General features: G+C 42.4%; 1 protein-coding gene across 6 annotated transcripts in view; it reads right to left on the bottom strand.

Moving 5' to 3' along the window:
- STK38 (serine/threonine kinase 38) overlaps positions 1-26362 on the bottom strand; it is a 123099-nt gene that overhangs the window by 77877 nt on the left and 18860 nt on the right. For 3 of the 6 annotated variants that reach the window (XR_013960425.1, XM_080664953.1, XM_080664954.1), the window contains exons 6-13: positions 24481-24604; positions 22202-22356; positions 18380-18482; positions 15995-16056; positions 9509-9626; positions 8088-8211; positions 7796-7891; positions 6731-6825 (exon numbers count right to left, since the gene is read on the bottom strand). Coding sequence is in view for 5 of the 6 variants with exons in the window: in XM_080664953.1 (XP_080521079.1) it covers positions 6731-6825; positions 7796-7891; positions 8088-8211; positions 9509-9626; positions 15995-16056; positions 18380-18482; positions 22202-22356; positions 24481-24604 (877 nt within the window). In the remaining variant the exon portion in view is untranslated. Of the gene's footprint in view, positions 1-4263; positions 6237-6730; positions 6826-7795; positions 7892-8087; positions 8212-9508; positions 9627-15994; positions 16057-18379; positions 18483-22201; positions 22357-24480; positions 24605-26362 lie in introns of those variants that run through there. The other 3 variants (XM_080664955.1, XM_080664957.1, XM_080664956.1) reach the window with 2 other exon arrangements.

Raw genomic sequence — 26362 nt, 5'->3', positions numbered from 1 at the left:
CAGATGGCCTAAAGATCACGAGTGAAAAGAGGGCAAAAGTCATTGCTCTGAAGAGCACCAGCATTTAAGTGCTGGCAGAGGAACTACAAGACGGAAGTTGGAGAGGTGGGAGCTGTTTTTAAAGTTAACAGTGTAGTGCAGCAGGCTGATCAAGTAAGATAAAGAGTCAAGAAGCCAATGGGGAGGAGAAACCAAGATGGCGGCATAGGTAAGCACCTAAACTGCTGCCTCACACAACAATTTCAAAACTACAACTAAAAGACAGAACGGACACCATCCAGAACCACAGGAAAGCTGGCTGAGTGAAAATTCTACAACTAGAAAGAAAGAGAAAAGCTCACAGAGAATTGGAGGTACGGCAAAGGGTCTTTGTGCGCGCAGAGAGGAAGGGCGGCTGAGAGCCTGGCTGACTTTCTCTGGCGGAAGGGGGAAGGAAGCCCCCGACCGCACTGAACCCCAGTTCTGACTGCACTGAACCCCAGTTCCAGGCGAGCCCCTGGGGACCCACGTTCTTGTGGGGGGAGCCTGGACTCTCGGGCGGAGACTCCGGAGCCGGGGAAGGCGGAGGACTGAAAGTGCGCGCGCGCGCACGCCAGTGCGCACAAAGGCTGCGGAGGTTGCCACAGGCTTTCCCTAGTGGAAGGGAGTCGGAGGTTCCTGACTCCACTGGGCCCCAGTTCTGACTGCACTGAACCCCGGTTCCAGGCGAGCCCCTGGGGACCCACGCTCTTGTGGGGGGAGTCTGGACTCTCGGGTGGAGACTCGGGAGCCGGGGAAGGCGGAGGACTGAAAGTGCGCGCGCGCGCCAGTGCGCACAAAGGCTGCGGAGGTTGCCACAGGCTTTCCCTAGTGGAAGGGAGTGGGAGGTTCCTGACTGCACTGAACCCCAGTTCCAGGCGAGCCCCTGGGGACCCACGCTCTTGTGGGGGGAGTCTGGACTCTCGGGCAGAGACTCGGGAGCCAGGGAAGGTGGAGGTCTGAAGGCGCGCACGTGCGCGCAAGGGTAAGGCTGACAGGAAGCCAAGACTGAGACTCCACCCCATCCAAGCTGAGCACAGAGGCTATTGCAATTTGGCAAGTCTAATCCTATAAGGCTGTCTCCAGCACCGAACTTCTCCCAGCATAGACACAGCTGATCCTTACAGCCAACTGGCCTGGAGGTCAATTCTTCCCAGTGATACCAACAACAATCAAGACTTAATTACAACAAGGCTGTACACACAGTCCACAAAGGGGTGCACCAAGAGTGTCCACCTCAGGTTAACTGGGGAGGCAGACCCACTGGGCCATATTGGAAACCTAGCACACAAATCTACCTTACCAACTCAGGGAAGCAGTGAAAATGCGGCGTCAAAGAATCAGATCACAAACGAAAGAAATGGAGGAAAACTAACGACTGGATATAGAATTCAAAACCACGGTTATAAGGCTTTTTAAGAATATCCTAGAAAAGGCCGATAAATATAACGAGACCCTCGAAGATATGAAAAAGGACCAACTAGAAATTAAACATACACTGACTGAAATAAAAAATATTATACAGAGACCCAAAAACAGACAAGAGGAACACAAAAATCAAGTCAAAGAATTGAAACACAAAGAAGCAAAAAACACTCAACCGAAAAAGCAAAAAGCAAAAAAAAAAAAAATCCAAAAAGTTGAAGATAGTGTAAGAAGACTCTGGGACAACTTCAAGCGTACCAACATCAGAATTATGGGGGTGCCAGAAGAAGAGAGAGAGCAAGATACTGAAAACCTATTTGAAGAAATAATGACCGAAAACTTCCCCCACCTGGTGAAAGAAATAGACTTACAAGTCCAGGAAGCGCACAGAACCCCAAACAAAAGGAATCCAAAGAGGACCACACCAAGACACATTATAATTAAAATGCCAAGAGCAAAAGACAAAGAGAGAATATTAAAAGCAGCAAGAGAAAAACAGTTAATTACCTACAAGGGAGCACCCATACGACTGTCAGCTGACTTCTCAACAGAAACTATGCAGGCCAGATGGGAGTGGCAAGAAATTTTCAATGTGATGAATAGCAAGAACCTACAACCAAGATTACTCTACCCAGCAAAGCTATCATTCAGAATTGAAGGGAAGATAAAGAGCTTCACAGATAAGAAAAAGCTAAAGGAGTTCATCACCACCAAACCAGTATTATATGAAATGCTGAAAGGTATTCTTAAAGAAGAGGAAGAAGAAAAGAGTAAAGAGAAAAATTATGAACAACAAATACATATCTATCAACAAGTGAACCTAAAAATCAAGTGAATTAAAAACCTGAGGAACAGAATAATCTGGTGAATATAATAGAATCAGGGGCATAGAAAGGGAGTGGACTGATAATTCTCAGGGGGAAAGGGGTATGGGGGGGGTTCATGAAGTGACTGGACAAAAATCATACACCTATGGATGAGGACAGTGGGGGGGAGGTAAGGGCAGAAGGTGGGGTGGGAACTGGGTGGAGGGGAGCTATGGGGGGAAAAAGGAGAAATAATTGTAATCTGAATAAAGATTTATTAAAAAAAAAAAAGCCAATGGGTATGGCAGGACCCCATTAACCACAGGAATAATAAAAATACCAGCATGGTTTATACATGGGATAATTAATACTAACATTTCACACAAGGAAGAGGCACCAGACTGGAGTGGGTTGAAGTGGGAGAGGGAAATGACATAACAAAAGTGACTGCAGTGTTCTTCATAAAGCAGTAATTACTCAACTCCGTGCCTCTACCACAGCACAAGACCATACCTTCCTGCCGCCAACATCCTGGACAGCTCACTCCTCCCTGCCAAATCACTGCTGTTTGCAAACATCTCCAGGAGCATCCCTAAGCTTCCCAGCAACTTCGGGTTGGTTTAAGAGTATTGTTAAATCGCCACTAAAATACTAACTTTACAACTGATGCTGCATTGTTAGCCACTTGGTGGGAATTCTTCCCACATTGATGTGCAGTTCAGAACCACACAGCACTCACTCCCTTGTCCCAGTGCCTGGTATTGAACTCCGTATATTATGGTGCTTAAATGTTATTTGGGCAAGATGTTTTTCTCTGAAAATATGCCCGAACAAGCATGTGGAGGTTAGTTTTAAGTCAGTATTGGCTTTGATAGATAATTCGAGGAAAATGTATGCTACCTAGCAAAGGAAAAGACCATTCACTGAATCCTTTTGAGTTCTGAAAACACCATTAGGTTACACACAAAGGCTCAGGAGACAGACAGGAGAAGGTGATCCAGGAAATATGCTTTTCAAGGAAACAATTCAGAGAAAAAGTATTAGTAATAAGTAGCAGAGGAATCCTATTATGCCATATAGGTGAGTTTTAAAATTAGCAATCTACTATTCAGACCTTGAATATTAATCCCAAAGGAATTTGCCTGTATGTTATTTTTGAAAGTAATTCTACAAAGCAATAGGTGTCCGGCTGGCATGGCTCAGTGCTTGAGCATCGACCTATGAACCAGGAGGTCACGGGTTGATTCCTGGTCAGGGCACATGCCCAGGTTGCAGGCTCAATCCCCAGTGTGGGGGCATGCAAGAGGCAGCCGATCAATGATTCTCATCATTGATGTATCTCTCTCTCCCTCTCTCTTCCTCTCTGAAATCAATAAAAATATATATATATTTTAAAAGAAAGTAGGAAACAGAATAATCTGTGAACAGAACCAATACTGAGCCAATCCCAACATGTCTACAACGAGCCTTGGAAAGACAGTACACATTCTAACTGCATTTAGCTTCCCTCTGCCTGCAGGTCTGACCCTGGTTTTGGTCCCTTCCTTCTGCCTCTTTCTCAGGCTTCCTTCTCTAACCTAGAGAAGGGGTAAGTGGGACCCAACTACACATGATCTGGAAACAGAACCCTGCTCTGGTGGACATGGGGGCTGAGAAGTCCTGCCTTGAGAGCTTTTGAGATTCCTGGTCAACCCCAGGCTGGGGAAAATAAATGGGACTGAGCTGTAAACAGTTGTACAAAGGCTTCACCAGTTGAGAGCACTTTGTCAGAAAGGACTCCCCTTGGCCTTAATGCCAGGGGAGAGCCCACTGCCCTGTGACACAGAATCAGGTAGAAAGAACATGCGTGGGGCCAAGAGAAGACAGTCTCTTTGTACGGACAGCAATTCAGAAGATGCAGCCGCAGCTTCCCTGAGACAGAAAAGCACCCGGTCTACAGACGGCAATGCAGTTAGCATTCTGCCTCTTTGAATTGGAAGCCATATCTGAGTTAGAACACATTACACTGATTTTTCCACACAGTTTATTCAAAAGTTTAAAAAGTGGACATTTCCCCAAAAAACAAATTATCTCCCGCCACTCCCCAACACAATCACCACTCCTTACCCATGCTTACCACATACTCTTGCAAAACACATGGGGGTCAACACCCCAACTATTTGGTAATACAAAGAAACTACAAAGTTACACAAAAGAATTTCCTTTACTTCCTTTTCACTAACAGACCATGAATGAAAGATTAGGGGCAGACACATTACCTTCATCCAGAGTTAATACTTCCTTATAATTCTTTTTTCTTTCTCTAAAACATGAAAACCCAAAGCAATTTCATTTACTACTGTAACTTTGAATTCCATTTTTCTTTTCTGAATGGCTAAGCTAGGACATACTTTCCTTTCAAAGCTGATATTAATAACATCAAGACTGGCAGGAAGCAGTCCCCCCTGCTGCAGCTGGGCTAGGATGCTCTGCACAGGTAAAGTTACCACCCAGGTGCAAATGATGCTTTCAAAGTTATTAAAATTTTAAAAAGTAATAATGCATTAATATGGAGCCTCCACAATTTTCTGACACAGCAAACTTCCTCTAAAGGTGGTGGCAGCTGTAAAAGAGAAGGCACTTTGTGCTAAAGTTCCGAGGGTGTCTCATGAGAGAATGCCACAGCAGGGGCCTGCTCAGCCCAAGCTGCAGGCCACCCTGTAGGGTGGAGAGGAACATCCCCCAGGAAGGCATCTGCAAAGGAAATATCTGTAATCATGATTCCAAGGCAAAATGGTACTTAAAGATGGGAGAGAAGAAATACCAAGAGAGAAGACAAAACACAGTTGAGTTGCACCAAGGACTGAGGAGTGAACGTGACAAAGATCTGAGGCTGGCTCTTGCACTTCCCACTGGGCTGGCTCCTTCCCACTTCCAAGCAGGTTCTGGAGACTCGTGGGAGCAGCACCTCAGCCAAGAGGGTTCCAGGCTCCTGCCTGTGCCTGGCTTTCCTTGCTGTGTTCCCAGGAATAAGCCAAGTTCCTGTTGGCAGCACTTGTGGGTATTGCTGATCCACGGCAACATCCGACTCAGGGATTTTCTGAGCTAGCCGAGAAGAGAAAATGAGGTTTTTCCATGTGACCTGGACTCTGTGGCAATGCCCAATGGCTTTGGGGGCCTTCGAAGAGCAACAATGGATCAAGCTGGTATTCCCCCATCAACACTCCAAAAAGCAGCATGAGTATTTCAGATGGTGGGAGGATATACATCAATGGACTGAGTCTGTATCCTAGTACCATAAATAAAGTGCACCACGAATGGAGACTATAAAAGCCTCTTGTCTGGGGAGAAACTACCATCACCCCTCACAGGATGGAGGATCATTTTCTTCAGCAGAATGCTGGCTGCTGAGGCTTTCCTTATTGCTTTATTTCCTTAGTACTGTGGAACTTTTAGCTGTAAAGGAAATACTTGGTGGGCTTGGCAGAAAGCATATCACAAATCATGGGGATTGGCGGATATTCAGTAAGTATACGTTAGTTTCAATAATGTTGGATGATGGCTGTTTTTTCCCCTTTATTCTGATGAACTTAGGAAAACTCAAGTGTTGTTGTTTTTTTAAAAAAAATCTATCAAATTGGCTCGTGACACTTCTGAAGAAGCTGCTTATGGCTGACGTGGTGGAACTGGCTGGCTTTGTTCTACAGCTTCAGATGTACTATGAAGAGAATCCACTCACTGTCACATTTCAGGCAAGTTTCCAGGACATACGGGTGGGTTCCATAAGCTTCTTGGAAGCTCTTTCAAAAGTGTGTGAGAGGAATACCGTGATGTTGTACACAGAACTCTGCTCCACGTAGGGTTCCATCCAAGGGCACTATTTTGCTGCTTTCATGTAGGAAGGTATTGCCCCCCGCGCAGTCAGGCCCTCAAAGCGCTTGTATGTGTAATTGATGAAGACCCAGTCCTTGTTCTTGTAGTCAGTCTCAGGGTGATTACTTGTTGCCACTGGGAAAGAAATAGATGTGAGAGTTGACTCCCTGCCTTACCTGATAGCCCACTGGGTACTGAAGACATGACGTTCTGAAGAACATACCAGTTTTCTATCTGGGAAAAGGCTATTTTTCACTCAGTGTGAATTTTCTACATTTGCTTGCCTATATGTTCCTTGAACCTTATTTTTTCCACATATATTTAAAGCGGTTTATTTTCCCATTTCTGTCATTCCAGGTCACCCAACCTTTACTGTAATAAACAGCAACAAGAGAGCAGACCCTTGTGACTGAACCACCCACTGGGCAGGCTAAGCCCAGGAGCGTGTATCCATCTTCCACGTGACAAGGTCTCGCTGCTACCCAGCACAGCACCGGAAATACTTACCAAGAACCCGAAGACCTGAAGTTCCTCTCCACGTCCTCTACCCTGATCTGTAAACATCACCCCAAAACTGGGGGGAAATAATGCACTTGTAAGGCAGCAGTAGGGAGAATTGGTGGTATTACCTGTTGGCTTAAGAATATCAGATTCTGGAAACTCATCGAAGTTTGAGGTATCGTCAATGCTTTTGATTTCAATAGATATTGCAGCAGGTCTCTCTCTGCCAAGAACAGACATGCCAAAATTACTATAGTTAGTAATCAAATGGGTCATAACTAATCAGCCTTCCGCAGAGAAGACCCGGATCTGGCGCAGAAGACTATCCCCTGGCAGGCAGCACTCATTTTCTCTGAAAAGCTTCTGACCACGGACCAACCACGCCAACTGACTACAGCCAAACAAAATAAATCACAATGAAAACTATAATAACAATTATTCATTGCTAGAAAGAACACTAAGGAGAAATTAAAGTCCAAGCTATGCACTCCCCCTGACGACCTGCCCTGCCTGCTAGAAAGGGCGCCTGGGCCTCGGAGAGTCCCCTCCTGTAGGGCTCTGCCCGTCCATCCGAGATGCCAACGAGGAGGCGGCACAAAGGAGGCAATGGTAAAAATCACAAGGATGCAAGTCAGAACACAGTCATGAAACAGATGACAACTTCTTCACCTTCTGTTCAGCAACCGCAAACGCTGAGCGGCCTGGGCCTGGGCCCACGGCAGGCTGCGCAGGCTCCCGCTAGGCAGGGAGTGCTCCACAAACCAGACACTCTCCCCCTCCCTCCATCCCCTCTGGCCACTTCCTGCCCAGTCCTTCCACTCCTTCTTCCTCCTCCATCTCCCAGAGGCAGTCCCTACCCTCGGGCAGGGACGGTCACGCTGGTGGTCCCCAGAGAGGTTGGAGTGCTCCAGGTAAAAGCAAGGACAATACACTTCTTAGATGTTCCCTTCACCATGGAACCCAAAGTTCACTTCACTTTGGAAGTAACTGCTGGCTTTAACATATCCTATGACTCAGGGCTAACAGGAAGCTCCAATTCCCAGTCCTCAGCATAAACTTAAATCAGGGAAATACCCTGAATTTCTAAAATGATCTCTTCTCTTACTTGGTTTGCCAATAATGGTGCTTCCAACTTAGTATTAAGCTAACTACAGAATTTCTAAAATAATCCTAAAGTTTTTATATGGATATACCTGATATGTTCCCAGTCAACACCTTCAAAAAAAGAATTACTTTTGATTTCCTCAACTCCAGGGGCTCCAATCCTATGTTCCCATTCACAGCAGAATCTGGAAAAGACAGAGGCCTTTCAGCATACCTCATGTAGTTTCTTTTGAAAAAGAAAAGGGATAACCTCCCCCTTTCAAAAGGAGAAATAGGAGGAAGCAGGGTGCAAACCCAGGAAATCATGAAAGATGTAAAAAATGGATTCACTGATGTCAAAAAGCCTGGGTGGGGGTGGGGGAGATGTTCTCTGACCGATACCTCAAAATCAGATCCTTGGCTTTCTCAGAGATAGGAACTTCTGGAGGGAAAGTCAGAGTTTCTTTCCAGTTCATCACCTTCTTATATGTCTCTTGAGGGGTCTCAGAACAGAAAGGTGGGTAGCCTGTAATAAAAAGGAACCTGGAGCTTTTACATCGCAGAGCGTTGAATATGAGATTATTCTCCTTAATAGAATTCTATATATCTTTAATGATCTTGTTATGTCCTTCCCTCCATGACATGGACAGGATTTCCACTCATCCCAGAAAGCACCTAAACAACTTTTTATCTTCCCCGAACTCCTAAACCCAAAGTAAAGTTGTACTCTTGGAACCACTAGGGAGCCAGCTAATAACTGGATCTAGAAAAAGAAAGAAGTAGAGTTACAGATGTGGGAACCACTGTGCCCAAAGAAGAAAGGAAAGGATGAAACAACGTTATTAAGAAACACCTCACCCTGGCTGGGTGGCTAAGTTGGTTGGAGCATCGCCCCAAGCACCAAATGGTTTCAGATTTAATTCCTGGTCAGGGCACATACCTAGGGTGCGGTTTCTGTCCCAGTCAGGGAGTGTACAGGAGGCAACCAATCAATGTTTCTCTCTCACATCAATGTTTCTCTCCCTCCCTCTCCTTTCCTCTCTCTAAAATCAATAAACATATCCTCAGGTAAGGATTTTAAAAAAAGAAAAAAAGAAACCACTCCATTCCAAGAACATCCAAACAAGCAGAATAAGAAAAAAGCATGGGTTTTGAGAGATCACCACCCCACTTTGAGAACCACAGGCACGAAGATAAATCCTCACACACATACTCCTCTACCTGCCCTCCACACGTGACATCCACTCCACAGGCCTCCATCTAATGCTCCTGGAGACAACACAGTCAGACAGAGGCCACGCCTGCTGTCCAGACACAGACACACTCAGTGCCACCACAGACATACTGACTCTCCTAGTGCTCTCGGGCATGGGGCCACCCCCTGATGTGTCCCCTAAAGGAGACATACTATCTGAATAGGAGGGAGAGAGATCAGAGAGTTCCATGCTTTGAAGACCTCGAGAGACGAAGGGGACAGCAAATAGGAAGTAAAGAGTGTGTGAGGCACTACCCAGGTAAAGCTCTGCATACAATGAATGTTTAATAAATGCCAGTGACTGAAAGAGCTGCTAGATGGAGAGGATGAAAAAGCAGAAGAAAAACATGATAAATGATCAGCAAAGCAACCACAGGGTATCACTGTGCCAGCAAATACAGTAGGTTGCATTTTTTGGCCAAGAGTTTTCTAATTGGGAAACTACTTTGAAAGATGGGGAGGGGAGAAGAGAACTCAGATCAACCTCAAATTGAAATGGGAGTTTATTATCACTGTAGGACTCCTTCCTGGCCACACAGAAAAAGCCAACTGAAAGCATACAACTTACCGATGAGCATCTCATACATGATCACGCCAAGCGACCACCAGTCACAGAGCTTGTTGTACCCGGTCTGCATGAACACCTCGGGAGCAATGTAGTCAGGCGTCCCTACTGTAGAGAAGGCCTGAAACACGTACCACACGTCAGGGAGGCCCAGCAGGCAGGAGGGTGCCAGAGTTCTGTTCTACAGACCAGAGGCCCCAGCACCATCTAGGGCAGGGGAGGGGAACGTCGGCCCACAGGCCACATAAGGCCCATGAAATCATTTGGTCTGGGCCTGCCAAGGCATTAGGGGTGAGTTAATTAAATGTTTTACCAAATACAGCAGGCTAATTTTTAAGCTGATCATTTTGTATGGCCCGCAAATGATGTTATAAATATCCAATGGCCCTTGGCAGAAAAAAGTTCCCCACCCCCGGTCTACAGCTACCCACAAACTAAACACACAGCAAGGCCTCGCTGCTTAATGGCAAACCTGATTTGCCAGAGCACTTCCAAAATGAACAATAAAGCTGTCAGTGAGGTGAGGGACCCAAAGCCTACTAGTGCCTGTCATGACAACTCGTCATAATTTACTGAGCAGCCAGGAAGTGCCAGGTTCTTTACTTCTTATATGCTTATGGGACTATTTAGTCCTGACAAAACTTAGCAAAGAGGACTTTAGGACTTTATTAATCCAACTTTGCAGATTAAAAAAAAATCTGACGCCCCAAATGGCTTTGCCCAAGGTCTCAAAACGAGTTAAGTGGCAAGTGCAGTTTGGAAATTCTCTTGCTCCAAACCATCCCTCTTTCCACTATATCCATTCTTTGATTTGAGAAAACCATAAAGGGAAGTTTATTATTAAACGCTAAAGGTATATCCTGTAGGTCAAAGGTTTATAAATGTCTATTTACCAAACTGAACTATTTATATGACTAGCTGCTAGAGGAGTGTTTGTAAATGCAAGGAATCTCGTCTCATGCCCCAGACTGCAGTCCTGGGGGAGCACAGCAGCGCCTCCCAGGGTGCTCAGCGCTGGAGCGTGGACCAGTTGGAAGGCTCCACTTGAGGTGCTTTCTATTATATAACTTCCAACATTAAAAAGTACAGCTGTGTTGTTTTTAAAAAGTATTTATTGTGAAATACTGCAAACATACAGAAACAAAACAACACACATGTAACCATTGCCCATATTAAAGAGAGGTTAAATAAGCTGCCATATTTGTTTTAGATCATTTGTCTTTTTTTAAAAAAGTGAAACTAAAGAAAGACTAAAGCCAGATCCCCGGTCCCTCCCTCACTGCAGTTAAAGCCACCCTGAAATTGCTTGCTATGCTGGTGTGAATATTCACGTAAATGACATACTACTTCCTGTATATTTCAACTTTTAGTAAAAGGTTCATACTGATCTGTATTATTTTACAAGGCTTGCTTGTTTTACTCAATTATACACGAGATTAATTCACATAATTCTTTCACTCATTTTACTACTGGATACTTTTTCATTACACAAATGTTTTTTAATTCATTCTCCAGTAAATGGATACTTATATTGCTTCCAATGTTTCACTATAACAAAAACACCTGAATGAACATTCTTGTATCACTTCCTGGGCATTTGAGAATGTAAGAGAAATAGTATCACTGTCTTCTACCTAATTAGCCGTCTTCCAATTGTCCTTCCGTGCGGCTATGCCTATTTAACCGCCCCCAGGGGGGAGGAGCTCCTGATGTTCCATATCTCACCCATACTTGGCTCTGTTGAACTTTTTAATTTTTACCAATCTGATGAATATGATATAGGATCACACTGTTTTAATTTGCATTTCCCTTATTTTCAGTAAGGTTGATGCATATTCCTATGTTAATTAGCCATTCAGGTCTTTTTTTTCTGTGAATTCCTTGGAGTTCAGATCCTTTGCCCATCAGGTTTTTTTTAGTTGCATTATCTTTTTTCTTATTGATTCAGAGGAATTTTTAAAATAAATCCAGGGCATTAATCCTGATTCAGGACATTAATCCTTTATAGTTTCACATATTGCAAATATCTTCTCCCAGTTGGAGGCTTTATCACTTATTGATTTTTTTAAATGAAGCAATATTTGTCACATATCAAAAATGTGTAATTATTAAATTATAAAGCATAAAAATGAAAACAAATATGAGTTCAACTGAAGAACCAAAATATTACCAATACCATTGAAACTAAACATATACTCCTCCCATCCCATCCCATCCCATTTCACCCCATCCTCAGGCTCTCCCAAACCCTATATGCTCAATTTTATGTTTATCATTCCTCTGCTTTTAAAAAGAAATTTAACTTTGCCACAGGTCTCTCTAAATCTTTTTTAGCTTTGTTTCTGAGCTTTGTAAAAACAGCATCATTCTACATGCAGCCTTCTGCTATTTGATTTGTCCTCTGAATGTTTTGTTTCTAAAATTGATCCATGATGTCACATGTAACTGTAGTTCAATTATTTTCACTGCTGTAAAATATTCTATTCCAGAATGTAACCATTTTCCTGTAGATGGACAGGAACCACTGAGTAATTTCCGTGTTTTGGGGTGTGTTTTTTTGCTATTATGAAAATGCAATAAACATTCTTTGGCGTATCTCCTGGTTGACAGGGACAAGATTTTCTCCAAGGCACACGACTAGGGGTGGAATTGCTGGGTTGTAGGATATGCACATGAACTGCAGGACAATTCCAAAGTAGTTGGACCACATGACTTACCTTCTCATTTATGTCTTTCAACATACAGAAAGTTGGGTGTGTTTTTATAAGTAGTAAAATAAAACACACTTTTCTTTATTATTTGTACTTCTTTTATATTTGAGAAATCCTTTATTCTGAGGTTCTAAAGATATTATAAGTATTTGCTTCTAAAATGGTCAAAGTTTTACTTTTCATCTACAATTTATTTTGTGTATACTGTAAGACAGAAATCCACTTTTTCCACATACATAATTGCACAGTATTTTCTTTAACTACACATATTAAATAACATAAATGCCAATTTTATTTTGTTTTAAAGCTTCAAGTCTGAAACATGGATTGGGCCCCAAGAATAAACCCTTCAATTTAGAAACTAGATTTATTCCAGCGAAGCTGAATATTAAGTAAACCTTATTTGTTCAAAGATTTCTATTATGAAACCAGAGATCTATTGCCATAGGAAAAGAATTTCTTCAAGATACTAAGGCATTAAAAGACTCCTGAGTTATAAAATACAGCCAACAGCAGGCACAACCCTGTGATGTACGCAGCGTTCTCCCTCGGGACTAGAATCCAGCCTCAGGAGCTCACCCTCCGTTTAACAAACTAGTCGAGGGAGTGCCCATTTCCCAAACTTTTGTCTGTTTTCCATACTAAGGTGTCCTCCATACTAAGCTCTTAATACCTCAAATCTATATCCTTTTTCTTTTTGTTCTCTGGGTATTTTTAGTGTTAATTAGAGCTGCACTTTTAAGAGCTTTGTCGGTTAATAGTCATTTTCAAACACGACATGTTCCAACTTATTATTTCATTTAGGATTTTGGGGGAAATAAAGCAATTTCATTTCCTACTCAAACACTTCAATAACTTCTGCACTAAAAAAATAAGTAAATTGCCCTAACCGGTTTGGCTCAGTGGATAGAGCGTCGGCCTCTGGACTGAAGGGTCCCGGGTTCAATTCCGGTCAAGGGCATGTACCTTGGTTGCGGCACATCCCCAGTAGGGGGTGTGCAAGAGGCAGATGATCGATGTTTCTCTCTCATCGATGTTTCTAACTCTCTCTTCCTCTCCCTTCCTCTCTGTAAAATATCAATAAAATATATTTTTAAAAAAATAAGTAAATTGGCAAAGATCGGATGCCTAGATGCACTTCAACTCTTACCTCTGTGGTTAATAACTTAAACTGACTCAGACCTATTTCCTAATCAGTTACTAGGCCTAAGGTTACCCAAGACCACATAGCTATTTAAAACATTACAATACAATTTAAGCAGCCAAGGAGTGATCCTTAACCTCTACTTTATTCAGTGATTCTCAATGGACTGAAAAGTAACAAGATGGAATCCCAGATGGAAGGCAGGGTGGGTGGGTGGGAACTTGTCTGCATATATGCATAACCCTTGGACACAGATAAGGTGGTGAAGGCCTGGGGCAGGAGCGGGCTACAAGGGGTCAATGGGAGTGGGGGAAAGGGGACATATGTAATATGTCAACAATAAAGATTTTTAAAAAGAAAAAGAAACAACAGTAATAGGGTGGGTGAACAATATGATAGGCTTAACCTAGAGCAGTAAATCTACATTAAGCATTAACTAATATTAACCTCCTGTTTGGTTCTGGCTGAATGGGATCGCCTATGAAAGGTCAAAAGCACAGGGTTAACGGACCTTTCGAAGACTGAGAAGTGGTTTTATTTTCTTCAAGTTATCAAAATTGATAATATGAGGATGACTTTAATATATTTCCATTTCTACCATAGATAAAATAAAAAGGTCTGAACATTAATCACAGCATGAGAACCTTAGTTTACTAAGATTTTAAAAAACTACAAAACATTTTAAACTATTAAAGGACAGTGAATTCCAAATACAGCAACAGTGAGATTCCCCTTCCTTATAGACCTGTAAGTGGTTCCTAGCAAGCTGACATGACCTTTGTGCGTGTCAAAGAGCATAAAGCCTGTCTCAAAGTACAAGAATAATTTAAGGCACTTAAGCTTAATTACTCCAAAAATAAATATTAGTATAGTGGCCAAAGGTTAAATATTGGCTTGCTTTTATTTTAAAAAATTAAAAATCAAAGAAGATTCCTTACCTTTTGTTAGCTTCCAAAACATAGGTAAATGTCAATGTCCCAATAATGCAGAAGCTATTGTTAAGAAATAGTCTCTTCCTTAGAGGGTCTCAACCTTTACTGCACAGTAGAATCACCCAGAGTCCTTTTAAAAATGAGATACCCAAACTATATACCTGAAACCAAGCCAATCAGAATCTCTGGGGGTGTACCCAGACATCAGGATGTTCTGAAGTTCCAGGTGATCCTGATGTGCAGCCGAGTTAAGATCTGCTCTATGGAGAGACACAACAGAAGCACCTGGCCAGATCTGTTCCAACATTCCCTAGCCCTCTCCAAGCTATGGAAACAGTTTTTAACCTCACACAGGATTCAGACATTTAAAGACTATCAGAGTTCCTAAGCAAAAGAGACTACGATGTCACTAACTATCCCTGATTATCAAAGATTAATTTCAGTTACAGTATCTCCAGAAGTGTTTGGGTTAAGTTATTGCCTCTCCCAGGGCCCAGGTTTAACATAAAAATCATAATACTCAGCATAGTCTGAGCCCACATATGGGCCTCAAGTAAGTTAAAAAAAGAAAAGAAAAAGCAAGCCTTCCTTTGATTCTTTCTTAAACAATTCTACAGGCTTCCATTTTCACATGACAGAACAGCTACTTACTTAGTGACCTACTAAGTAAGTCATTAAAAACACTATAGAGAACTCTAATTCAGTATTTTACCAAGAAATGTGGCTGAAAACCAGCATTCAGCACACCTGCCAAGCGACTACTGTATCTGTATACGTCACAAGCAGAAGTGCCACCATGTCTAGGTAATATGCGCATGATCCTCACTCCGAGTTAGTCACAGCTTTCCATTGCTGCTGCTCTTGCTTTCTAATGGTCAGCTTTTAGTTCAAGCTCTACCATCGCCAACTTCATTTGCTGCAGTTCTAGCAAAGCCTAAGTATGCAGTGATACACATTTCTATTAATTCCCAATAACTAGACAGCAGGACATGTACACTTCAAGTATAAACCAATTGCACTTCAAGTATAAACCAATCAATCAGAATAAAAGCTTGCTAGATAGCAATATTTCACTGGTGAATTTGTATTACTTAAATAAATTCCTACATACTATCAAGATAAATCCAATGTTATTTTTTAAGCTTGTGGCACATAATTTTATGTGTATTTGCTCAAATATCTATAAAGTAATAAGCATTTCCCTTAAATTTCTCTCCAATTTTTAACACCTGGTTCTTTTTTCAACCACAAAATAGAAAAGGGTGGGGCAGGTAAATTGAGGAGTAATGACTTGCTGAAGTTAATCAAAATTTTAGAAGTTTGTGAACCATTATTGTCTTAAAGCTCTGGGTAGATAGATATATGTGCTTAGTTTCATTTTGAGAGACCTGGAGCTTAAATATGACCCCTTTACCATCATAAAAATAGAGAAATGGTGGGACAGGAAAGAGAGGGGTTGTCACCAATGTAAAAGGTCAGAATGAGGTCATCCACTGAAAATGACACAACCAAAACAACCTAGTAGCATCTGCTTCCAAATGACAACTTTGGTGCTACTGACATAACAACAGCACGCTGTTAGGTCATCTTAAAAGCATGGGAGAGATGTGTGGCAAAAACTTATCAAATGCAAATTTATGTGCAAATTTTAACATATTCATACTTGGCTTGTAGCATTTAAGAAGCTACAGAGATTACTTACTAGCTGACGTCTATTTCTTTTCCAGGTTTCTGCTTTCCTTTTGGAATTCATGTTCTGGAAAGCTAAAAGTAGAGAAAAAAAGTTCTATTCGAAGTTCAGACAGGAATGTTTACTACTTTTTTAGGCTCTGGTTCAAACCACATCAGCCCTAAAGTCTGCCAACACATCAGTAACTTTGGATGACACATTTCCCAGCAAGCATTTGTTCAAAGAATCACACAATGAGATCAAACAGCACTTCCATATGGATCATGTGGCTACAGAGAACACAGGAAAGCCTTGATCAGAACTACAGGGAATTTCATCAGAATTACCAGAAATTCAGTTGCATCAGAAAAAAGGTCCCAAAATAGACCTAAAACATTTACAATTTCTCAAAATTACCATCAAATTTCCAAGAGCAGTAATTGTTAATCAGAGACTCCTAGGTTTATAATACATTATTTGATACTAGAGGCCCAGTGCACAAAATTCGTGCACAGGGGGATGTCCCTCAGCCCAGCCTGCACCCTCTCCAATCTGGGACCCCTTGAGGGATGTCCGACTGCCCGTTTAGGCCCGATCCTGGTGGGATCAGGCCTAAACATGTCCGACTGCCCGTTTAGGCCCGATCCTGGTGGGATCAGGCCTAAACGGGCAGTCGGACATCCCTCTCACAATCCAGGACTGCTGGCTCCCAACTGCTCACCTGCCTGCCTTCCGGATTGCCCCTAACCGCTTCTGCCTGCCAGCCTGATCACCCCCTAACCACTCCCCTGCCAGCCTGATTGATGCCTAACTGCCCTCCCCTGCAGGCCTGGTCCCCCACAAATGCTCTCCACTGCAGGCCTGGGTCCCCCCCAAATGCCCTTCCCTGCAGGCCCAGTCACCCCCAATTTCCCTCCTCTGCCGGCCTGGTCACCCCTAACTGCCCTCTCCTGCAGGCTTGATCACCCCCAACTGCCCTCCCTTGCAGGCCTGGTCCCTCCCAACTGCCCTCCCCTGCTGGCCATCTTGTGTCCACATGGGGGCAGGATCTTTGACCATATGGGGGCAGCCATCTTGTGTGTTGGAGTGATGGTCAATCTGCATATTACTCTTTTATTAGATAGGATAGAGGCCTGGTGCATGGGTGGGGATGAGCTGGTTTGCCCTGAAGGGTGTCCCGGATCAGGGTGGGGGTTCCCTTGGGGCGTGGGGCGGCCTGGATGAGGGGCCTGTGGTTGTTTGCAGGCTGACCACGCCACCCGGCGAACCAAGCGGAGCCCCTGGGATCTGGGATTTATCTTTTACAACTGAAACTTTGTAGCCTGGAGCGCAGCCAAGCCCTCTGCTCACTCTGTGACGGCAGCCATTTCTGTTGGGATTTATTTATCTTCTATAATTGAAACTTTGTAGCCTTAAGCAGAGGCCAAGGCATGCCAGGGCTTCAGAAGCTTGGCTTCCTCCATCGCCGGGGGCAACCCTAGCCTCCTGCTCTCTCCAGCTCCATGGCTGCCGCCAATTCTGTTGGGATTTATTTATCTTCTATAATTGAAACTTTGTAGCCTGGAGTGCAGGCCTGGGCCAGCCAGGGTGTGCAGAAAGCTTGGCTTCCTCCATCACCGGGGAAACCCAAGCCTCCCTCCTGCTCTCTGGGTGGCACAACCATCTTGGTTTGGTTAATATGCATACTCACTCCTGATTGGCTGGTGGGTGTGGCTTGTGGGTGTAGCAGAGTGATGGTTAATTTGCATATTACTCTTTTATTAGATAGGATAAGCTCTCTAATCTGAACTGTAATTTTACTATATAATTTCAGTGGTTTGATTGATAGTGAAAGTAACACTCATAAGGATAAATTTCTTTCCGCCACGACAGAAAGAAGCATGTAGGAATTGTTCCCAGGACTTTTTCCTCTACTGCCCCAAATTCCTCCCCAGGAACCTTCTCAGTAGAGCTCCACGGCAAGCTCTTTACGACATCCGTCTTAACACATTTGGGGGCACTTCTCTGGCCTCACTTCTCTGCAAATCATTTAACTCTCTAAAGACTCAAAGGGCCCTAGCTAGTTTTGCTCAGTGGATAGAGCATCGGCTTGTGGCATGAATGGTCCCGGGTTTGATTCCAGTCAAGGGCATGTACCTTGGTTGCAGGCTCTTCACTGGTCGGGCCCTGGTCAGGACATGTATAGGAGGCAACCAATCGATGTGTTTCTCTCACATCAATGTTTCTCTCCGTCTTTCCCTCTCTCTTCCACTCTCTCTAAAAAGGCAATGGAAAAATATTCTCAGGTGATGATACAAATAAGAAAAAGACTCAAAGGGAGACTCTCCTAATCTGTCCAGCATATTCTGGTTACCAGGGGACCAGCTCTACTAGGCCCAGGTAAGGAATAAAAAGGCTAACATCACTGTTAACACTTACTGAAATCACTGGGAAGGCTGTGGTTCAAATTCCTATAAAATTCTGTCCTGTGTGCTTTTTTCAGGCCTGTGCAAAGGCCAAAATCAGAAAGTTTCACATGGCCCTATGGGAAAGAAGAGACCAGGTAAAGGATGAGCATTCATGGATGTGAAACACAGTATCTTCGTAAGATCACCCCAAGTTCTATTACACTAATAAAAGTATTTTCAGCCCTAGCCAGTTTGGCTCAGTGGATAGAGCATCGGCCTGCAAACTGAAAGGTCCCAAGGTGCAATTCCGGTCAAGGGCACATGCCTGGGTTGTGGGCTTGATCCCCAGTGGGGGGCTTGCAGGAGACAGTTGATCAATGATTCTCTCTCATCATTGATGTTTCTATCTCTCTCTCCCTCTTCCGTCCTCTCTGAAATCAATAAAAATACATTGTTTTAAAAAAAGTATTTTCAATTTTGCATATTGTCTTTATTTCTGTCTAAATATGAACTTTTAAATATAGCTGAACCCTCCATAGCATCTAAAGATAATTTTACTTCAGATATATATATATATATATATATATATATATATATAGTCTTAGAAATTACCATTTTTAATGTTTACAGATAATACTCAAATGACTTAGTACATCACTGCTTACCTAATATCCCCCTCATACTGTTGCTCACTTCACCCCCAATTCTTCCCTCTCACTGCAATGTGGACTACAAGCACCCGGTGCTGTCTCATTCATAACTCTGGGGCAACACTCTCAGACTCAGAGTTGTTAAACGGCTTGCTGGTGACATGGCAGAACCCAAACCAGAAATCAACACGCTCTTTCTCCGCAGACCAGGATTAGCTCACCTCTGCAACCTCTGATCCATCTGAAAAGGGGGACAATGACATCTGCCTGGCAGGAACGATGAGAATTAATGCATACAAGTCTCCTAACTTGGTGCCTGGCACATAACTAGCCCTAAGAAAGAGGTAGGTGTTCTTGAGAGTGGTTAAATTTTAAGTAGAGGAGGTAAAACCAAAAATAGGGGAGGGAATCCTGATGCTCAGGGATCTGTGCTGCTCAAGGTCACACACTTAGAAGTGGCATGGCCGTTTGAGCCCCGATGACTTCAACTCGTGTGGTCATTGATACCACCTTCCTTCAGGCCCTAACATAAAATTTCCCAAGGGACAAGGCTACAGCAGCCCTGCTCAGAGGATCAGGTTCTATTTTGTTTTGTTTTTAAAGAAACCCCATTAGCGCCCGGCTGGCATGGCTCAGGGGTTGGGTGTCCACCTTGAATCAGGTCACCGTTCCATTCCATCAGGACACTTGCCTGGATTGCTGGCTCAATCCCAAGTGTGGGGCGTGCAGGAGGCAACCAGTCAATGATTCTCTCTCTTCATTGATGTTTCTGTCTTTCTCTCCCTCTCCCTTCCTCTCTGAAATCAGTGGCGGCGGGGGGGGGGGGGGGGGGGTGGTAGAAATAAACCCCAATAGGTTTGGCTGTGTGGTGTGTGTGTGTGTGTGTGTGTGTTAAACTGCCAAAGACAGCTTTGAGCCTATTAACCTGATATCTTTGTTTTCAGATCTGTAAATAACTTGTTCTACAAGTCAAGGAACAGAGTTTAATTTGTAGTTCTCATAATTACATGTTTTACCTGGACACCTCTAAGAAAGGAGTGTGTCTTAAAGAACAGTGCCTGGAGCAAATGTTATGCAAGCCTACATTTTCAGGGAATTCTGTAGCTATTCTTAGTATAGAGCAGAAACTCAAAACAGCTACATTTTCACTTCAACAAACTATATGGCTGAACACACAAATGAGCTTGCTTGTGAGAACATTTATTCTACAAGTCTAGTCTAGCATATTACAGAGAGCAAATGTGCCCCTAGCAGGGTCCCCCATTCCTCCTCAGCTAGATTGAGTCCCTAAGATTTAGCCTTCACTGTTTGCTGAACATGAACATAGACTACAGGGTACAACTACGTCAGCACTAAGGCATCTGGGGTACAGGACCAGTGCCTGTGAACCCAAGACCACAAAGTAGGGCCAGTGCCTTATTAAAAACATATCTGGACTTAATGACACAGAAAAATATTCTCATATACATTAGCATTTTAAATACCAAGAATACCAAGCTATTTACTTTGAGGATCTAATTGTACAACAATTATTGACACAAACAGAAAAGATATTGAAGCTATATACCAAAACAGTGCTTATCTTTGAACGATGAGATTATTAGTATTTTTCTTCTTTGTAACTCTCTGTATTGCTCAAATTCCTACTGTGTATGTGCATTATTCTTATAATGAAGAAAGAGCTATTAACCAGAATAAATTATCTGACAAATCTCCTGCCCTCTTGAAACAGAAAGATAAAGGTTTTTAAAGAAAAAAATTCATGTTTTTTGCACAGCAAGGAAGTTACAAATTTACTTTTCTACTTAAAAGGAAACAATTACATGTAACAGAATGGAAGGAACTTCGGAGCGTCTCTTGATCAATATGTTCACTTTATAGGTGAGGCCCAGAGGTGGAGAGACTTCCAAGGAGGACCCAGCAACCACCCAGCACAGGGGGTTCTCTGAGGATTTGCTGTGAGCTTAAGAACCAAGCAACGAAGCTCATTTGCATGTCTAAGGATAAATATAAAAAGGCCATTACAGGGGCTGAGCAGCCTCTTTAAGCAGAGGGCATAAGATCTGGAACCTAAACTTTGTGACCAAGTGTTGTGGTGGCTGCTGTTGTGCTTTACTTCCTGGTTTGTGGCTGGGTGCCCCAACTGATGAGGCTGCCCAACAGAGGGTTCTCAGTAAGTGATGCATCAATATAAATATTTGCTGAGGAAAGATGGTGATCTTTGGCTTTATTACAAAATAACGCTTTAAATCAATTTTACTCTTAATCATTTTCAAAATGTCCTTTATTTTTAAAACGAACATTAAATCAAATAACAGAATCATGCCCTGGCCGAGTAGCTCAGTTGGTTAGAGCATCATCCCAATATGCCAAGGTTGTGGGTTCAATCCCCAGTCAAGGCACATACAAGAATCAACCAGCCCTAACCGGTTTGGCTCAGTGGATAGAGAGTCGGCCGGTGGACTGAAGGGTCTCAGGTTCGATTCTGGTCAAGGGCATGTACCTTGGTTGCAGGCACATTCCCAGTAGGGAATGTGCAGGAGGCAGCTGAATCGATGTTTCTCTCTCATCGATGTTTCTAACTCTCTATCCTTCTCCCTTCCTCTCTGTAAAAAATCAATAAAATATATTTAAAAAAATAAATCAACCAATGAATGCATATATAAGTGGGACAACAAATCCATGTTTCTCTCTCTCAAATCAATAAATAAAATTCTTTAAAAAAATTATAGAATCATGAACCTTTCAGAGAAAGGAGGTAACAGCAAACTTACCTGTTTTTTTTTTGTGTGTGTTTTTTAAAAAAGAGGCCCAGCTGGTGTGGCTCAGTGGTTGAATGTCAACCTATGAACCAGGAGGTCATAGTTCAATTCCCAGTCAGGCACATGTCTGGGTTGCAGGCTTGATCCCCAGTAGGGGGTGTGCAGGAGGCAGATGATCAATGATTCTCTCTCATCATTGTATCATTGTTGTTTCTCTCTCTCTCTCCCCCTCTCTTTCTCTCTCTCTCTCTTCCCCTTCCTCTCTGAAATAAAAATGTATTTTAAAAGAGCGAAAGCGAGAAATGTACAAGGTAGTTCACAGCTCCACAGCTTCCCTACAGTGATTACCACGGGCAGTGCAGGTGTTAAAGCAGAGGCTGCTCAGATTGGTAAATACACCTGGGTCATGCTGCTACCCACCCGCCCCATCCCTCATGGTACCTTGCTGTCCAGGAGAAGGTTGTCTGGTTTGATGTCTCTGTGGATGAATCCAAGCTGGTGAATGGAGTCTATGGCTAACACTGTCTCTGCTATATAAAACTGAGTCTCCTCCTCTGTCAAAGTATCTTTTTTCATCAGGAGGGTCATCATGTCCCCTGTAAACAAGAAGATACAAAACCACCACACACACAGCACATGAGTAAGCCAGTTTTCAGGTGTGCCTGCCCTCCTATCTGCCAACATAAGGCCTCTGCTGTGTTCCAGAGCCTGACACACACTACCACTATGGGCAGAAATAGGAAGTAGTTTCTAAAGGTAAAATTCACAGCCACGGGAGCATAGCACTTCCACCTAAGCTAACTGATGCTTACCACTGAGCTATGGTTTCCACTTTACTTTGAGAGAAAAAGAAAATTTCTCTCACATTAAAAAGTAAATTTGCTTACGATAAATTTTTGAACTGGGAATAAAAGCTACTTCACTTTTAACTTTGCACAAATATCTGCAAGCTTCTCTATACCTAGGACCAAATGGCATTTCCACATGGGTTGTATTGCCATTGTTACAGAGAGAGACTGAAATGCCGAACAAGGTAAACACTGGGGAGGCTGAAAACAAGCTCTCCAATTTCTACTTTCAAAGGAAGCAAAGTGCTAGTCCGCAGAAGCTAAAGATAAGTTGGAACATGCTCCATAGAGACCGTGTGAGAGTTGCCTTCCCAAAGTGCAACATCTCCCAAGATCAGTGTGGTTTTTTCGTCCAGTGTTTTATTGTATTTAAATATACACTAACATGCTTTATGCAATTTTTACAACACAGCATCAATAGTTCAGCAATTAAAGGTAACCTCCTTGTTTTCTGCAAAGTCAAAATTTAATTCTTTCTGCTTAATACCAGCAACATAAAATGGCAAAACATAGATTCTGATCCTAACTCAACCATTAGACAAAAGCAAAGCAAACATATATAAGTAGTTAAAACTTAGAGAAACAGGAAAGGTTCAGTTTAGATCTCATAAAAGCAGTCTATGTTAGAAAATAGGGAAAAGAGAAAGAAACCTGATGTTAACAGAGCATCATGCTGCTTTTTAAATTTAATTTCATTTATAACTTTTGGGGAACTTCATATTCTTAGAGAAAAGTGGATATTTTACCCCCAGACAAAAATAATCAAACCTTTTATTAAAATGCTCTCTTTTTTAACCCAAGATTTGAAAAATATGAATCCCTACTCACTCCTGGCAGCCACACATTCAATCTGGGGACACACTAGTGGCACAGGGACAGCGTCCTCAGTCCAGCTCTAAGGTAGCCGCCATGGCCTTACACTGGCCCAGGAGAGAAGCCAATGGCCTCACCTGGGCCAGCCTGTCCAGATCAGAGAGCTCAGGCCAGATGGTCTATGGTTCTGTAGGCCAGCTCCACCCAGTGCAAAGGGCAGGGTCCAGGAGACATGGGAGGCTAGGGAAGATGGTGCAGGTAAGGTCTGAGGAGCACATGTCCAGGGGCTGGTGACTATTTAACAATTGGCATCTAAATAATAAAGTTTCTCCTCATGCTATCAGTCTTTCTAATCTTCATCAATTGTTAATAAAAAAATTGCTGATGACCCTAGATCTAACTAAAGGTTGTCATAAGACCAAAATGTTACACCACAATAGTTGCTTTACTGTAGAACCAAAAAAAGAAAAACTTTTCTTTTTTCCACAACAGTTTGCTCACAGTTCATCTGCTCTCTGGGAACAGACTGTGTTTCCCAGAAGAAATGGTATATCCTGTTCTGGGTTTGTTTGGAGCAGCCTTAGGAGATACACATGCTGAGTTTACATAAAACTTAAAATTTCAGAAATGAGAAATTGATGCTGGCTACTAATACAAGTAATGAGAAATTCACTCCTAATTAATATAAGTTATAGAAAAGGAAACAAAAGAATTGAAGCAAAGAATGTTATAGTTTCAATTTTGTCACTTAGGTAACTGATTAGACATGATTCCCATTGACAGGAGAACAGGCAGAGTCCCTAGTTTATTCCTATATATTTAGAAGAAAAAGAAAGAAATGTCCATCTGAAATCATGAGAATGAATGAGGTTACTTTTATGGCACTAAGAACTGTAGAAAGGCACCCAGCACAAGACAGGTTACTGACTTCCTTTACAGACCTAAAAAAGATAGAGAAAGTAACTTTGTGAGCACGGATTAGAAAGGAGGGTTAATTGAGGTGAGAAAGAAAACCACAGAACAAAAAGGAAAAATGACCTTTCATCATCAAGTAATTACCTCCAGGCAGGAACTCCATGATTAGGTAGAGGTTTAGCTTATCCTGAAAACTATAGAACATTTTCACAACCCACAAACTGTCTGCCTCCACTAGAATGTCACGCTCCGCACGAATGTGGCCAACCTGGAGGTATATGCATTTGATTAATGACAAGACTTGCTCTGCTTTATTAGACTGTATATTTGTTTAAACAATTTAAATACTATTTTGAGTATTAAATTGTGATGATGCAAAAGATCTCATTTATACTTAGGCAAACCTACTAACTCAAAATTAACAACATTTGACTTGAAGATATTCGATAATGAAAAATTAAGTGATGAAAGTTTTTAAAAATGGCAAAATGAATGGCTGTAATGCAAATGGCAACTTTAACAGTGCTAAAAATCAACCCTCTGATTAGTTAAAATTACTATTATTTTGCATCTTTTTGTTCTAATACAGTAGTCCCTCCTTACCGGAGAGGGATACTTTCCAAGACCCCCAGTGGATGCCTGAAACCGAGGATAGCATGGAACCTTATATATACTATGCTTTCATACTTATGATAAAACTTAATTTGTAAATTAGGCACAGTAAGAGATTAATAACAATAACTAATCATAAAATAGAACAATTATAACAATATCTGTGATAAAACTTATGTGAATATGGTCTCTCTCACCAAATATCCTATTGTACTGTACTCACCTTTTCACTTAAAGGAAGCGCTTTACGGCTTCTCTTTGGCATACCTGACTTGCCAGCATCACTACTCTTATGCTTTAGGGCCATTATACAAGCCCCGCTATGCCACATCAGTCAGTCTGATCACCGAGATGGCTACTAAATGACTAACAGCACAGCGTAGATACACTGAGCAAAGGGATGATTCATCTCCGAGGCAGATGGAGCAGGATGGTGCATGATTTCATCATACTACTCAGAACGGTGCTCAATTTAAAATGTATAAAGTGTTTACTTCTGGAATTTTCCATTTAATGTTTTCAGACCACAGTTGACCACAGATAACTGAAACCACGGAAAGTGAAACTGCAGATAAGGGGGCGACTAATGTGATCTTTTATGACAAAGTTAAGTCTCAAGATGAGACTCTCTAAACAAGTCCTGGCTCAGGTATGCAAAGGTATCTTCAATGATGGTGCCCTGGCTGACAATTCTAGAATACTGTGATACCACAGCATTTAGGTCACTGCTATACACACAGGATGTGCTCAATAAATTTACTGAACTGAAATATGAGAACACCTCAGAAAAGTTTTAGGTTCAAATTTATGACATTTCCCATTTTCTACTCTTACTGAAATATCTAGCTAAGGAAACTAAGTTGCCGAAGGTTTGGGAGAATTGGAATTCATTAAAATAATGTTTTATTATGAAATTTCCCTTATCTAATTTTAACATAGAATAGTAATTAAAACAGTGTTGCATATTATCAAACCCCACCCCCTCTCCTCTTATATAAGTATCGCAAGATGCAAAGTTGGGTTGAATAAGATTTAAATTTATTAAACCCAGTCCAATCCTTGAAGAGACATTTTGGTCTTAACAGGGCTTGGGTTTACAGTATGTTCATAGGCTAAGATGTATCGGTTCGCAAACCGCACTCCTGTTGGCAAACTCAGCCCATGGGTGTTGCTTTGTTTGGTACAGTGTTCTATATGCTTGTTTGTTTTATTGGAATGTCGTTAGCAAAGCCAGGCACTCTTCCCTATGGACACAAATCCTACCTCTCTCTCCTGTCTTACACCTCTCCTGCCTCCTTCTTCCCTGCTAACTCCCACGGGCCTGAGGCAATTGAGTTTACTTACTATTTGAGTTTTCAATTGCTACTAAAATTGTTTGAGACATTTTTAAATAGCAGAAAACATACATTTTTAC

This window comes from Plecotus auritus, assembly GCF_963455305.1.
Source record: "Plecotus auritus genome assembly, chromosome: 4".
NCBI classification, from domain to species: domain Eukaryota; kingdom Metazoa; phylum Chordata; class Mammalia; order Chiroptera; family Vespertilionidae; genus Plecotus; species Plecotus auritus.
This window is presented reverse-complemented; position numbering and strand designations above follow the sequence as displayed.